Source organism: Lissotriton helveticus, chromosome 11 (assembly GCF_964261635.1).
Source record: "Lissotriton helveticus chromosome 11, aLisHel1.1, whole genome shotgun sequence".
NCBI lineage: Eukaryota > Metazoa > Chordata > Amphibia > Caudata > Salamandridae > Lissotriton > Lissotriton helveticus.
Genome location: NC_136072.1, coordinates 1,101,838,574 through 1,101,852,788, shown reverse-complemented (window position 1 = coordinate 1,101,852,788; position 14,215 = coordinate 1,101,838,574). Strand labels below are relative to the sequence as shown.

Sequence of the window (14,215 nt, the reverse complement as noted above, 5' to 3'; positions counted from 1 at the left end):
ACAGATGGGGGTGGTAAAGTATCCGCCACCATCCGACCTGCACACCATAAACAGATCTCACTTACTAGCGTTTATTTTGTTTTATTTTTTTTAGGGAATGAAGTAGGTCTGTATTGAGCGTAGGAGAGCTACATTTTATTTAGCCGCAAGTCTTCCTGTGTGTGTGGCTCTGTGTGTGTGGCTTTGTGTGTGTGTGGGAGGGGCTCTGTGTGTGTGTGTGGGGGGCTCTGTGTGTGTGTGTGGGGGTTGGCTTTGTGTGTGTGTGGGGGGGTTCTGTGTGTGTGTGGGGGTGGCTTTGTGTGTGTGTGGCTCTGTGTGGGTGCAAATGCAATAGGTCTTTTAAAAACAAAAACATAAATAAAAATAATGTCATGAGAAATGCCAATAGCTCTAACTTTAAGAATGCCGAGACCGTTGCATTGTAAATGCTTGTTATTAATATGAGGACTCCTCTCGAGTATGTAGAATAGGACGACGCCAGTCTAAAGGACGCCCACTTCCTAGCCACTTTGTCCTCCGTCACTTTAGTCAGGTGAGTTTCCTGCAATAGTGCTATTGTGACGTTGTGCCGGTCCAGCTGTGCGAGTGTCTGTCGTATCTTTTGTGGTGTATTAAGCCCTCTTACATTCCAGGTGATAGCTTTATATATTGCTCCTGTCATGGTGGATTGTGATACGTGACCTTGTGTACAGCAGCCTTGTCCGCGTGTAAGTGCACCCATCTGTCATAACCTTGTGTGACATCGTGTATAAACTCAAGTACCCCTGGACTATAACAGTACAAAACATCCCTCCCTCCCCCCTCCCCCCTCCCACTTCAGCACACCCCAATTGCTAAAGACATTACCCCCATTCAACTCCCTGCATAACAGTAACTCAATTAACCAGAAGTCCCATTGGGGATTACCCATTGGGGGTCGTGACTGCTGTGCCCGCTCCCAGGTTAACAGGGGGAGGGGAGCCATCGATGTCTCGTGAGTTCCGCCAATCTCGCGTACTCCAGCAGTTCCAGACACACCCGCTATGTATATCGCCCCACCATTTCGGTCATTGTTACATTTGCATTCGTGACATGCTACCCTTCTCTCACAACTTTACATCCCGGGTATCACTCTGATTCCAAACAAGGCCCACCCTAGGACCCTCTTACTACTCAGTCATCAACGTCCGATGTAGGTGATGCATCCTGTTGCTGTTGTTGGCTCCTCAATTGTCTTGCATATTCCATAGCCTGTTTAGGATTTGTGAATATTTTCCCTTTCTCCATTGTTCCAATTCGCCGCCGTGCCGGATATAACATAGCATATGGTATCTGTTCCTTTAGAAGTAGTTTCTTGACTGTTTGAAACTCTTAGCGGGCTGCTTGGACACTGGCTATGAAATCCGGGTAAAACAATAGCGTTTTTCCTTGTATGTAATCGAACTTTTTTGCCGAGTGATACGGAGTACTGTGTCTCTATCACGAAAGTTCAGTAGGCGGCCAATAATAGGCCTTGGAGGTGTCCCCGGAGGAGGCCGTGCCGCTAGAGGTCTGTGTGCTCGTTCAACTGCGAACAACAGGGAGAGTTCATCCTTACCACATATTTCCAACCTCCCTACGTTTGTGGACTCTGGCAGACCCAGTACGCAAATATTATTGCGGCGGGAGCGCGCTTCGATGTCATCATTCTTGGCCTGTATTACTGCTTGGTTATGTCATTCATCTTACCCACCACTTGTTGTAGGCCATCTTCCGCATCTGAGATGCGCTGCTCAGCCTCATTCAGCCGAGCTGTGTGCTTATCGAGTTTCGACGAGAACTGATCCATACTGCCATTTAAAGCTTCTATCTTCCCGTCAATAGCCTGTAAACTGGCCTTTATAGCCGCCAGGGATTTCTCAAGGGCTGAATTAGGCGCCGTGATTGAATCTTGTTCAGAGTCCGACGTTGGGGCCTGTCTCGGTTTTCCCCCCTTTCGCAGTTCAAATGTTAACTTAGGTTGGTTCTTTTCGGGCTTTCCCATGTTGTACGACCGGCACCTTGCCTTCTATATATGTATGTCCGCACAAAGCCTCATGTCTTCGGGGGATGCCTGGCGCCTACGCTGCTCTGTGCGCTCGTTGGACGCGCAGATCTCCGGTGGATGGCTGTCGCTCCAGAGGCACTCAAGGCCCTTCCCCTGGGCAGACCGCGCCATCAGCAGTGTACCTACTAGGTGGCCGGTTTGAAAATGGCGCCTATTGTGGAGAGCCAGCAAGGCGACGGGCCGCACCCAGGCCAGCCGTTCCGTAGCAGCTGTCCTTACGCTCCTCACAAATACGTGTGCAGTGTAGCCTCCTGATTGTCCCTGCTACGCCCCACAGACTTGTTTAAGCCACGATGTTGCCCACTCACCACTCGTATTGTTTCTGGACCATGGTGTGTTGGAAGTGGGGCGAAGGACTTTGAGGTGTAATGAAATAAATTGTCCCCGCTCGTGCCAGCACTCCCCGTTGTGTGGCTGCTATCCTCCCGCTGGGCCATATACATCAAAAGCAAAGCGCCGTCTTTATTGTGACTCCAGTGTCCGCCCTGCTTAATTAGTGCATTTCTTCCCAACTCCTCAGTGAAAAAAAAGGGGGGCTCGTCTCACCGTGCTATCTGCTGTAGGTCGTTAATCCACTGGGAACTACCAAGTGGGCTGGGTATGCTCAGACGTGAGTCCCAGGCTCTCCACACCACTGGAGTCAAGCTATCCAGGCTGATGAAGGCTGATAGCCAGAAACCGGTCCTTGGATGCTTGATTCCGGTCTGGGAAAAACATGGCTTGGTAGTTCGGACTGGACTGTTCCCATGAGGCACAGGGTCAGAGCTGATTTGCATATAGCCAGTGTCTAACCCAGGGTGGTGTGGAGTGCAAAAAAACGATGGATTTAGGCCCAGATCCTTGTACTGGGGTGAATGTATGACATTGTTCTACATTCTGTCCATCAACTGTGTTTTTTGCAATTTTCACCCCGAGTGGGCTGGGTATGCTCAGACGTGAGTCCCAGGCTCTCCACACCACTGGAGTCAAGCTATCCAGGCTGATAGCCAGAAACCGGTCCTTGGATGCTTGATTCCGGTCTGGGAAAAACATGGCTTGGTAGTTCGGACTGGACTGTTCCCATGAGGCACAGAGTCAGAGCTGATTTGCATATAGCCAGTGTCTAACCCAGGGTGGTGTGGAGTGCAAAAAAACGATGGAATTAGGCCCAGATCCTTGTACTGGGGTGAATGTATGACATTGTTCTACATTCTGTCCATCAACTGTGTTTTTTGCAATACTTATTTATGATGGCATCAATCAAAGTCGTACCAGCTGCAGTATGGTCCACAATCTGCAAAAAGTATACATTAGCATTAAACATTATATATATGTGCCATTATATACGTGTACACACACACCATTGCGTCCTCCAGCTCACGGCACACATGATAAACATAGTCAGTAATGCTTCTGATTAAGCATCTCACCACTAAGGTGCTATTAGTGTACCACCCCCTTCCAGAAGTCCTCAACTGATAGATCTCCAGAATCTAAAAATATAAGCATATAAACAATATTGATATTATTATTTAAAAACGATAGTTAAAATGAACAGCACTGGACCTCACTTTTCATAGTACTACAAGTGGTGTTGTTTTAAAATGGACTTGCATATCCTAATGTATCATCGATTACATGTACCTGACTTCTAATTAGCAGCTTTTCATTCTAGCAGTCCTAGTAATTCCTATATGTAAACCCCCATTTCTATTCACAATAAGAATAGTGTTACACTTGTCTCATACACACTGTGCTCGTCTAATTACCCCTTATTAGATAGAGGTATGTGCTAGACCAGGTATACCAAATATCTACAGTGGGCATGTATTTTGAATGCCTAAAAGTAAATACCGGCTGTGAAGCTGGACGTTTACCGGCAATGACAAAGTGCCTCTAAGTCACTGGTTTATGACAACCATTTTGCCCATAACTACAAAACGTGTCTTCCATAGGACCGGCTACATTAACCTTCTGAAAAAATACTCCTCACTTGTATGCACCTGATTTCCTGGAGTCTGTCTTCCTCTCAGATCGGACCGAAAGGACTCCGGGTTTCAACACCCAGGCTACGTGTGGAAACGGATCTCTACAGTCCTTTTACTAAAACAACAGCTCCCATGATTCTTGTAGCCAGGAAGGAGAAGATTTCACTTCTGGTTCAGGACGCAAATCCGACACTCAAGGCATACTTTAAAAAGCGGCAGTGGAAGGGTTTGGAGAGTGATGCCCTTCGGTTGCCATCTTGCTTCCCATCGATCGTCGGGTATGACCGTATGACCCATTGCAGCCCTTAGAAATTCTATGCGATGGTGCCGATTAGTTCTTCCTAAGCAAAAACTGCAGAACAGAATTGCACCTAATTTGGAAGGAAGCTAGATCTTGGCCCACAGATTGTGCTTTTTTGTGATTTAGTGAAAATCCGTTCAGTCGTTTTTAAGACATTAAGGCCCAAAAATATTTGTATATTTTTGGCAGTTGGGCTCGCAAGAGTCTAGTGAGCATCCCGTGAAAGTGCAAATTAAAATAAATTGAGACCTGTGATTGGTTGAGAGGCCCGTTTTTCCTGTGAGCCTTCACGCTCTTGCGGGAGCGAGAGGCATTTATGAGCCCCACAAGAGCAAGCGCTCTGATTGGCTAACTGTTGGAATTTTATAAATAAAATGGCCACCATTACTGCTTTCTGTGAAAAACTGGAGGTGTTGTGGAAATGAATTAAAAAGCTATTTAAGGGGGCAGCAGAAAGGCATGCTGACCCCCTAGATTTAGGAAGGAGATCTCATTGGACTCTCGCGGGATTGTGAATAGTAAAAATGAGTAGATGAGTTTTCAATACACTCTACTAGTAGGAATGCATATTACAGAAGGTCTAGAAGGAGGTTCTAGACCTCTCCGCAGCCTTCAACGCCATCTCGCATAGCACGCTCGCAGACAGACTTCACGGCGCTTGAATACAAGGAGCCTCCCTTGACTGGATCCAATCCTTCCTCTCCGGCAGAACCCAGAGGATTCGACTCCCTCCCTTCTTCTCCAAACCCACGGAAATCAACTGCGGAGTACCCCAGGATCATCACTCAGTCCCATGCTCTTCAACATCTACATGGCACCACTTGCCGCCATCATCAGTCAGCGCGGGCTCAGCATCATATCCTACGGCGATGACACCCAGCGCATCCTCTCACTCACGAAGAGCCCCGAAGACACCAGACTCTGCTTCTAGGAAGGAATGAAGAACGTGGCAGCCTGGATGAGAGACAGCTGCCTGAAGTTCAACTCGGAGAAGACAGAGGTCCTCATCCTCAGACCCTGCACCTCTGCCTGGGAAAACACCTGGTGGCCTGTCGCCCTCGGGAGCCCACCAACCCCTACAGACCACGCCTGAAACTTCGGCATCATCCTGGACTCCTGCCTCTCCATGAACAGCCAGATCAACGCTGTCGCCTCCACTAGTTTCAACTGCCTTCGCATCCTCCGCAAGAGCTTCAAAAGGATCCCCCCAGACTGCAGAAGGACCGTCACCCATGAACTCATAACCAGCAGACTGGACTACTAAGCTGGAATCAACAAAACTCTTCTATACAAACTCCAAACCATCCACAACTCCGCAGCCAGACTCGTCCTCGGGACACCACGTCACGCGCACATGACCCAACACCTACGAGGCCTCCACTGGCTCCCCGTCGAGAAGAGGGTCACCTTCAAACTCCTCACCCATGCCTACAAATCCCGCAATACCATCGGACCCAAATACATCAATGAGAGAGTATCCTTCCACATAGCCAAGAGGAACCTCTGCTCTGCCAACCTCGCCCTGGCAGAGGTCCCCTGCACCCGCAGAAACAAAACCGGCGGGAGAGCTTTCTCCGACATCGCAGCCAAAACCTGGAACGAGCTCCCGGTCAACATCAGACGCTCCCCAACCCTGCACACATTCAGGAAGGACCTCAAGACCTGGCTCTTCGACTAATCCGGAGCCCCCCTACCGCCCCCACCGCCTTGAGACCCTCACAAGTGAGTAACGCGCTATATAAACCCCTGATTGATTGAATGTCACGATCTCGCAAGGAAGGTAAGGCTGAGGTTTGAATACACTCTGGTATGCACACTTGTTCCTGTAGAAAGGAGTCTCACTAGAGATGGTGTTTATCAGCACCTACTATTCACACCCATTGGCTTGGGAAGAGTTGTGAGTAGAGTTTAAGGCTCTTCCCACACCCTCTACATACACCCATCATCTGAGATAGAGGTCTGAAAGGAGGGGCCAGTACCACCCCATGCCAAAACACGCACATGTGTCATCTTAGAGAGGGGTCTGAAAGGCGTGGCCAGTCCCCCCCACACCAAACTACGCACAACCATCATCTGAGAGGGAGATCTAAAAGGAGAGGCCAGTCCCTCTCCACAACCTATTATGCACACCCACCATTACAGAGAGAGGCCTCTGCAGAGAGGCGAGAGTTGAACAACAATGTACAACCCCTCGGACTACACGCAGGGGATTCTGTATCCGTCTCCCGAGAGCAATCATAATCATAATAATAAAAAAAAATCTAACAATATTTTAATGACTAAACATACATTAGCATTAAATAATAACTGAAAACATGATAAATAAATGTATACGAGAGATTACAATGAAATTTAGAACTCTACGATCTCACAAGTGTCCAGCGAACATCTCACGAAAGTAAGGACACCTCAAAAATATATTGCTGGTAACATATCTCAATATGAGAGTTACAAGAACTGAGGAAATGAACAATCTCTACTGAAATATTGCTATATTAATCTCTTTAATACTCACACATTTTTTAAAAACATTTTACAAACTGTGAATCCTATCCTGTTATGTTACAAGGGGCCTACGCTGCCGGGGCGTCACTTTTTTAGACACTCTGGTTGCACGGGCCTCTGAATCATATCTATGAGGTGATGCAAAGCCACCCTGTGTGGCCTTGAATGGCCTCATAGATATTGAGTAAGACAAGGCAGTGAAAAGGCCTGCATGCCTTACTCTTGTATCAAAGAGGCATTCCAAAATAATACAGTATTTGTAAAGCGCAAACTAATCACCACTAAGGGTCTCAAGGCACTGGTAGCCGTCGAGAGATTAAGTGAGCTATTGCCCAGAGTCACAGGGAGCTGAGCAGCCGCCGCGCCGGGAATCGAACCATGAGACCCGTACTCCAGAGTCACCCGCCCTGGCCGCTGCGCCACATCTCTCCATGGGCATTGCGATGGGTGTTCCCCCTCAACACCCATTGGTTTTGACAGTGCCCCAGTCACGTAAACCTGTGGCACTACCAAAACCTTACACCTCCCCAGAGCAGGCGTAACGAGGAGAATTTTTTTTATTTTTCACAGTTTTTTCCTCTTTCCATGTGTGATGCATTCTGCAGCACACCTAGAACAAGTGCAACGTCTGTACGGATTGTTTTGTGCAGGAAGGGAATCCTGCCAATAACGCAGAATGACGGTGCCTGTGTTGGCGCTAGGGAACAAATTCTGTGGATATTGTGCATTCCTGCCCTTTCGTTTTTGGTATAGGGCAGCGCAGCAAAAAAGACTTGCAGCACTGCCCTATGCCAAATGTTTTTAAATGAGTCCCTTAGTGCAAGAAAGTGTGAGAGAACCCTTCAAGAAGAAGCTCACTAGAATTCGAACCAAGGATTATACCTCACCACTTTTAAAGGTCAAAAGCCGCCACTGGAAAAGAGTACTTTAAGCAGTTTTTTTTAACAGTTTTTTTATCTATTGAGAGTTAATTCTTAGCACACTCTTTCAAAACACTGAAACTCTCACCTGAACACCACAAAGTATTGAAAAGAATCTAAAGAAAACAGCAAACATTCTATGCAACAGTCGCCAAAAAAGACACCATTTGCTAAAAAAATAACCAATATCTGATGGTACTAAAGCTCATACTACCTGAACCCTTCATATTGTGGAGAACACTTTTACAGATAGCCCATCTTCTGAGGCAAAACAACCACATGTACCTAGGTTCGTACCTGGTGCACACACTCTTCTATGTTAAGAATAAATTATCATGCTGACCCGATTCCATTTAATTGATAAATGTCTGGAGCACAAACCAAATTTTAGTAAATACAATCAAAAACTAATTTAATGGCGAGAAAGACTGAGAAGAAATACTTTACTTGTGTGAAGTTCGATTGTGTACCCATGTGGGTTTGGTTAGGACTATACAAAACCGCAAATAAATACATGTGATTGTGATAATCATAAGTACTATGATGTACACTGTGTTAACAGATGGGTGAAGCACACTTTCCACAACTCACCTCTGTTCTCCCTTCGCAGCTGTTCGATTTCTTGGTGCAGTTTCCCTAGAGTGTCAGTATGCTGCTGCTGCAGGAACTGAAACCTCTTCTCCAAGATGCCCATCTTCTTGTTGGTATCCCCATCACTGGTCGGCAACACCTGATCCCAAGGCGGCAGCAGTACCCGCTGTGGCTGAGACGAACCAGAGTGGGGGACACTGTCCAATCTCAGCACTCGTGGCCACTGGGGCTGACTGCCCAAAGGAGGGAGGCTGGCACTGCACATCCCTGGGTCTCCAGTGTATGTAAACGTCTGCAGAAAAGGCTCAGTGGCAAGCTTCCTTAGTGGCACCAATTTGTTACACCCACAGCAACTAACGAGAAGCACTCAAAAATTATATGTCCTTCCTTACATACCAGTTTTCCACATTATACATCAAACCAGGGAACGCCAACTTTCGAAGGCACCTCCTCCTTGACCAACAGCAGTGCAGCAAATATTCAGTGAGCTGCTGGATAATCTATCAATGTCCTGTAAAGAGAGATGGAGAAGTATATTGGGAGGGTGTGCTAAAAAAAACTGCAGTTAGAAAATTAATGAAAAAGCAGTATATGTAGGTACTGTATGGCCATAAACAGTGGGTCTTGTGGTCCTACGCATGTATCCCTCCACTGGCCCTGTGGTACTAAGTAATGAGCCCTCTGTCAATGAAGTGGTACAAAGCAGTGAACCCTGTGCCTTTGCTGTGGTTCTAAACAGTGTTTAATGTGGTCATGCGCAAACGTTCGGTGAAGTGGTCAGAAGCAGTGGGTCCTTTGCAGGTGTTCTGAACATATGCAGCGAGCCCTGTGCAGGGATGTAGTCATAAGCAATGCGTCCTGTGCAGGTGCTGGGATCATAAGCAGTGGCCCATATGTAGGTGTGGTGCTCATAAGCAATGAGCCACAAGGAGGTGTCTTTTGAAACAGTGAAGCCTATAAAGTGGCTGAATACCTATGCAAGAGGGGATGCATAATTTCAGGGGGAAAAAGAACGTTTTTATACGTGCTGCTGTAAAAAAAAATGAAATCAATGGGGGACTGTGCTAGTGCTGTGAAGCATGTACTGCTATTTATTTATTTAACCCACTTTACATAATTATGCACATCTTCCAGATGTAATTTGAATATTATTAATGCTCTGCAAAGAAAAACTGGACGTTAATAGTTAAAGCCCAGGTGTTCTACAAACAAGGAGACCAACACGTGTCGCAGGCTCAGAAATAATGAACATCAACACACACAAAGTGATGGGAAGAATGCTTGCAATTTGTCTAACCACTGGCAATCACTTAGGGTAGCATTACAACCCATAGTTATTTAGTTCACCATGCCACCTCAGATTAGACCCAGCCATATGCAAACCAGTCTTGGTCCTGCTTCTGTAGGTACAGTCCAGGTTCTACTCCCAAGACAGACCCTCTCAGAACCAGTGCTTTAAATGGGCCGGTACTCACCGGTACTAAGTACCGGCACTTCTACATTTTCTTCCCTTGAGTACCGGAACTTCTCTGTGTCCAAAGAGAGTACCGGTACTCATGGGGTAGCATGCCAAGCTCAGTGAAATTTGGCATCTAGAAAAAGAAGCGCGTAAGATCTGAGCAGTCAGTCCGTTGTGGTGAAGCACTCTGATAATTGAGTGCTAATCTTCCCTCAGTGTGCTAACTGTGGGGCGGCCCGTATGCATTTATTCAGAGCTGACAGGAAGTTTGGGAAGGGCCCGAGTCACACTGTGATATTTGACACTCAGGCTCTGTGGAGTCAATAGCACTGTAGGTGCACGAGCAGGGCCTGCTAAAAGGCATATAGTCACTGTGGGAAATCTAATAAAGGATTCCTGCTGGCATAGCAGAGTACGACTGCACTTGTTTGACATCAGATTGAGGAGAAAGGTGCAGTTAGTGAAACTGTAGCATAGCCGATGGGAATCAAGGTTAGTAATGTGGGCAGCAGCCAGGGATGGATTGGCAAAGTTCATGGCCCCTGCCCGAGTGTCACCTGTGGGCTGGTTTCATGGAGTACAACCACCCACAATTACCTACTGACCACCCGGGCCCCACTATGGCCACCTGACTAGGCCACTATGGAATGTGTAGGTGGGCCGCAGCACAAAACGCTGTGTTTAGAGGTGGGGACCGAGGCGAGTGAGAGGCCAGTTTTGTGACAGTAGTTTTGGGTGGCCTTCACCTTAGCCCAGACCTCACAAGCAATGCTATTCTGCATTCCTTCCTGCCATTCCGTCACACTGTGCCTTGATAGATGTGGTCGGGGCGGGGCAAGGCAGGTGTTCCTCTGGTCATTAGGCCATTCAAAACTCGGCCGCTGCGGGACAAGAGGTTCGGTAGGTGGAATGGCTAAACACAAAAGCAGTGTCTTTGCAGTACTCCTCTACCAAGCACTCCTCGCACTGTGGCCATGGCAGGCGGGGGAGAAGAGAGTGTGAGGAGGCTGAGAAGCCACACAGGGAGGGCCAGGCACTGTGTCCCTAGGGTTGCTCAGCAGCCTAAATGTTGCGTTTTTCCCATGCTCCCTCCCAGGCAGGAACTTAACATTTATCCCGTGGTAGGCGGAGGACTGCAGGTACTATTCAGAGGCCTTCGGAGAGCCTAGGTTTGGCTCTACCGTTTGGGCCGTTCCCATGTCAGTCTTAAGGGGCTAGCCCAGTGCAGAAGCAAATTTGTTTCAACTGGCCTCTCTGCCAGGCCATAGCATTCAGGCCATGGTGGGTGTGGGAGTATGTAAAGGCTCAGAAGCCTTGCTGGGAGGCCAGGTGAAGTATTGGCGCCATTGGAAGCTCGACCCCAATTTCAATAATTAGGTTACCTGCACATGTTCCATTTTTTAAACGCCAACAAAAGTACTTGCCAAAAAGATCTGTGCTTTATCTGATAACAGTTTTGAATCATCATAAGTTAGCACAGAGGGTTCATGTGCTTGCTGCAAAACACAACATGCTGATCGCAGATTTGTACTTTATGTACATAGGCATGTGGGTTACTAGTTTTGCACACCAATTAAATCTCAATCAAATTAAATGTGTGCCCCTGGCCGGGTCCCTTAGCACTTCCCATAGCCCCGCCCAAGCCCAACCCAAGTCCCACCCACAAATCCACATCTCAATATGGTGAGTACCTGCACTTTTTTTTCCATTTAAAGCACTGCTCAGAACACAAGCAACCCAAGACAAGTATGCCCAGACGTGGATCCTGTGCAGCTGATGAGCCCGGGTCAGAGCGACACTGGTCTTGGGTTGCGTGTGTTTCGGGTCAGGGAGGAATCTGCTTAAAAGGTGCTGCTGGCACTGTGTTGATAACAAGGGCATTGCCGGTTATGCATCCTTCCTGGAGATTTTCTGCCCAGGCTAAGACATGGTGAAATGCACGAAGCAAGACACTCACATATGGGCGCCTTCGCTTTCATACCACAAGTCATTTAAGAAATGGCTGTTGTACAAAAATCTATAACGTTGTCAAAACACATTTGCTCTGGCTCTGGCCTTATGTGCGGGAAGAGATCATAGCCTCGCTAGACGTCAGAAGGGCCCTAGTCAATTATTACTCATTCTTCTCAGCATCTCTTCTATAGATCTTCCTCCTTCGCGTATCTCTCTTCCTACAGTCCTCCTGCCAGTCCCCCTGCTTATTCTGCCTTTCTTCTCTCAGCATCCCATGCCACTCTCTATATTCACCCTGTTGCTTCTCACAAACTCACTCTTCGTACTCTACCGGTCTCTAATTTCAGCCTCTCCTACTACTCTCACCCTGCTCAGCCTGCCACTCTTCTCTCAGCAACTCATGCCAGCCTTCTCTCTTATGTCAAACTCCCTCCATATTCAGCCAGCAACTTGTTGTATATTGGATGGTTATAGATGACTCAGTCTTTTCTGCCAAAGACACACAATTGATGGACGGAATGCAGAACATATCAAAACATTCACCTCTAGTCAAGAGATCGGAGTTAAATCCATCATTCTTTTGCTCACCATGCCACCCCAGTTTAGACCTGGCCATATGCATATCAGTCTTGACCCTGTGCCTCATGGGAACAGTCCAGCCCAAACTGCCTAGCCAGGTCCTCCCTGGACCGGAAACAAGCATCCTAGGGCCGGTTTCGGGGGTTTCACCCCTCTTTAGCCAGGATAGTTTGATTCCAGAGGCACAGTGAGCCCAGGACCCACGTCTGGGCATGCCTGGTGCACTTGGGGCGAGAAAGCAAAAGACACACAATTCTCGATCTACTCAGCCTGCTTGTCTCCTCTTAGCATCTCCTGGACAGTCTATCCCCACTCAATCTGTCTGATCTTGTTAACTATCTTGCCATTTCCACTCTCCTCAGCAAAGATTGCTTCTCTCAGACTCTCAGTACTCGACATCCAGCCTTTCAGACACTCCTGCCAGCCTCTCCCTAATAGGTCAATCTCTCACCGCTCAGCATTTGCGGTCAGTCTCTCTCTACTCACTCAGACTCTTCTCACAAACTCCGTATTCAACCAGCCACTTGACTGTTCTGGCAGCCTCTGCCTACTCAATTTGTTTCTCTCCTCTCAAACTCCCCTGCCAGTCTTTTTCCCTTACCAGCATCCCCTGCCGGTCTGGGTCGAATAACCGTGTTTTTCTCCTGCAACTTTCTTTCCAGTTTTACCCCATTCCGCAAGTCTCTCTTGTGTCCCTTCTCTAAACTCTCTGCAACTTTCTTGCCAGTATGCCCTTCTCCCCATGTCCCTCTTCGGTCATCTTCTGCCTACTCGACCTCGCTCACCTCTCTGACTCTATCAGTTAGTCCTGTAGCCAATCTCTCCCCTTAAAATCTCCCGCGTCCTGTCCTTCTCAGCCCGTCTCTAACCTGTTGGCATATCCGGCCAGCCCCCTTCACAGCCTTTCTCTTCTCTCAAAATCGCTAGTCAGGCTGTCTCCCTCTCCCCCGCCTCTCTTACCTCGGATGTCCCTTGCCTTTAGTAAGACAGTCTCTCTCTTGCCTTTAGTAATCCTGTCTATCTCTTGTCTTTAGTAAGCCTGTCTCTCTCTTGCCTTTAGTAAGCCTGTCTATCTCTTGTCTTTAGTAAGCCTGTCTCTCTCTTGCCTTTAGTAAGCCTGTCTCTCTCTTGCCTTTAGTAAGCCTGTCTATCTCTTGTCTTTAGTAAGCCTGTCTCTCTCTTGCCTTTAGTAAGCCTGTCTCTCTCTTGCCTTTAGTAAGCCTGTCTCTCTCTGTCTCTCTTGCCTTTAGTAAGCCTGCCTCTCTCTTGCCTTTAGTAAGCCTGTCTCTCTTGCCTTTAGTAAAACAGTCTCTCTCTTGCCTTTAGTAAGCCTGTCTCTCTCTTGCCTTTAGTAAGCCTGTCCCTCTCTTGCCTTTAGTAAGACAGTCTCTCTCTTGCCTTTAGTAAGACTGTCTCTATCTTGCCTTTAGTAAGACAGTCTCTCTCTTGCCTTTAGTAAGACAGTCTCTCTCTTGCCTTTAGTAAAACAGTCTCTCTCTTGCCTTTAGTAAGCCTGTCTCTCTCTTGCCTTTAGTAAGACAGTCTCTCTCTTGCCTTTAGTAAGCCTGTCTCTCTCTTGCCTTTAGTAAGACAGTCTCTCTCTTGCCTTTAGTAAGCCTGTGTCTCTCTTGCCTTTAGTAAGACAGTCTCTCTCTTGCCTTTAGTAAAACAGTCTCTCTCTTGCCTTTAGTAAAACAGTCTCTCTCTTGCCTTTAGTAAAACAGTCTCTCTCTTGCCTTTAGTAAGCCTGTCCCTCTCTTGCCTTTAGTAAGACAGTCTCTCTCTTGCCTTTAGTAAGCCTGTCTCTCTTGCCTTTAGTAAGACAGTCTCTCTCTTGCCTTTAGTAAGCCTGTCCCTCTCTTGCTTTTAGTAAGA

The 14,215-nt window shown here is 47.5% G+C and overlaps 2 protein-coding genes across 4 annotated transcripts in view; one reads left to right on the top strand and one right to left on the bottom strand.

The window, feature by feature from the left end:
* The window catches only part of LOC144790943 (uncharacterized), a 225,330-nt gene that overhangs the window by 198,145 nt on the left and 12,970 nt on the right, over window positions 1-14,215 (top strand). The window lies entirely within an intron of this gene.
* The window catches only part of CCDC74B (coiled-coil domain containing 74B), a 235,322-nt gene that overhangs the window by 218,475 nt on the left and 2,632 nt on the right, over window positions 1-14,215 (bottom strand). For 2 of the 3 annotated variants that reach the window (XM_078667780.1, XM_078667781.1), the window contains exon 2: window positions 8,350-8,860. In XM_078667780.1, coding sequence (XP_078523906.1) covers window positions 8,350-8,614 — 265 coding nt within the window. In that variant the 5' untranslated portion in view covers window positions 8,615-8,860. Of the gene's footprint in view, window positions 1-8,349; window positions 8,861-12,941; window positions 13,693-14,215 lie in introns of those variants that run through there. The other variant, XM_078667779.1, reaches the window with a different exon arrangement.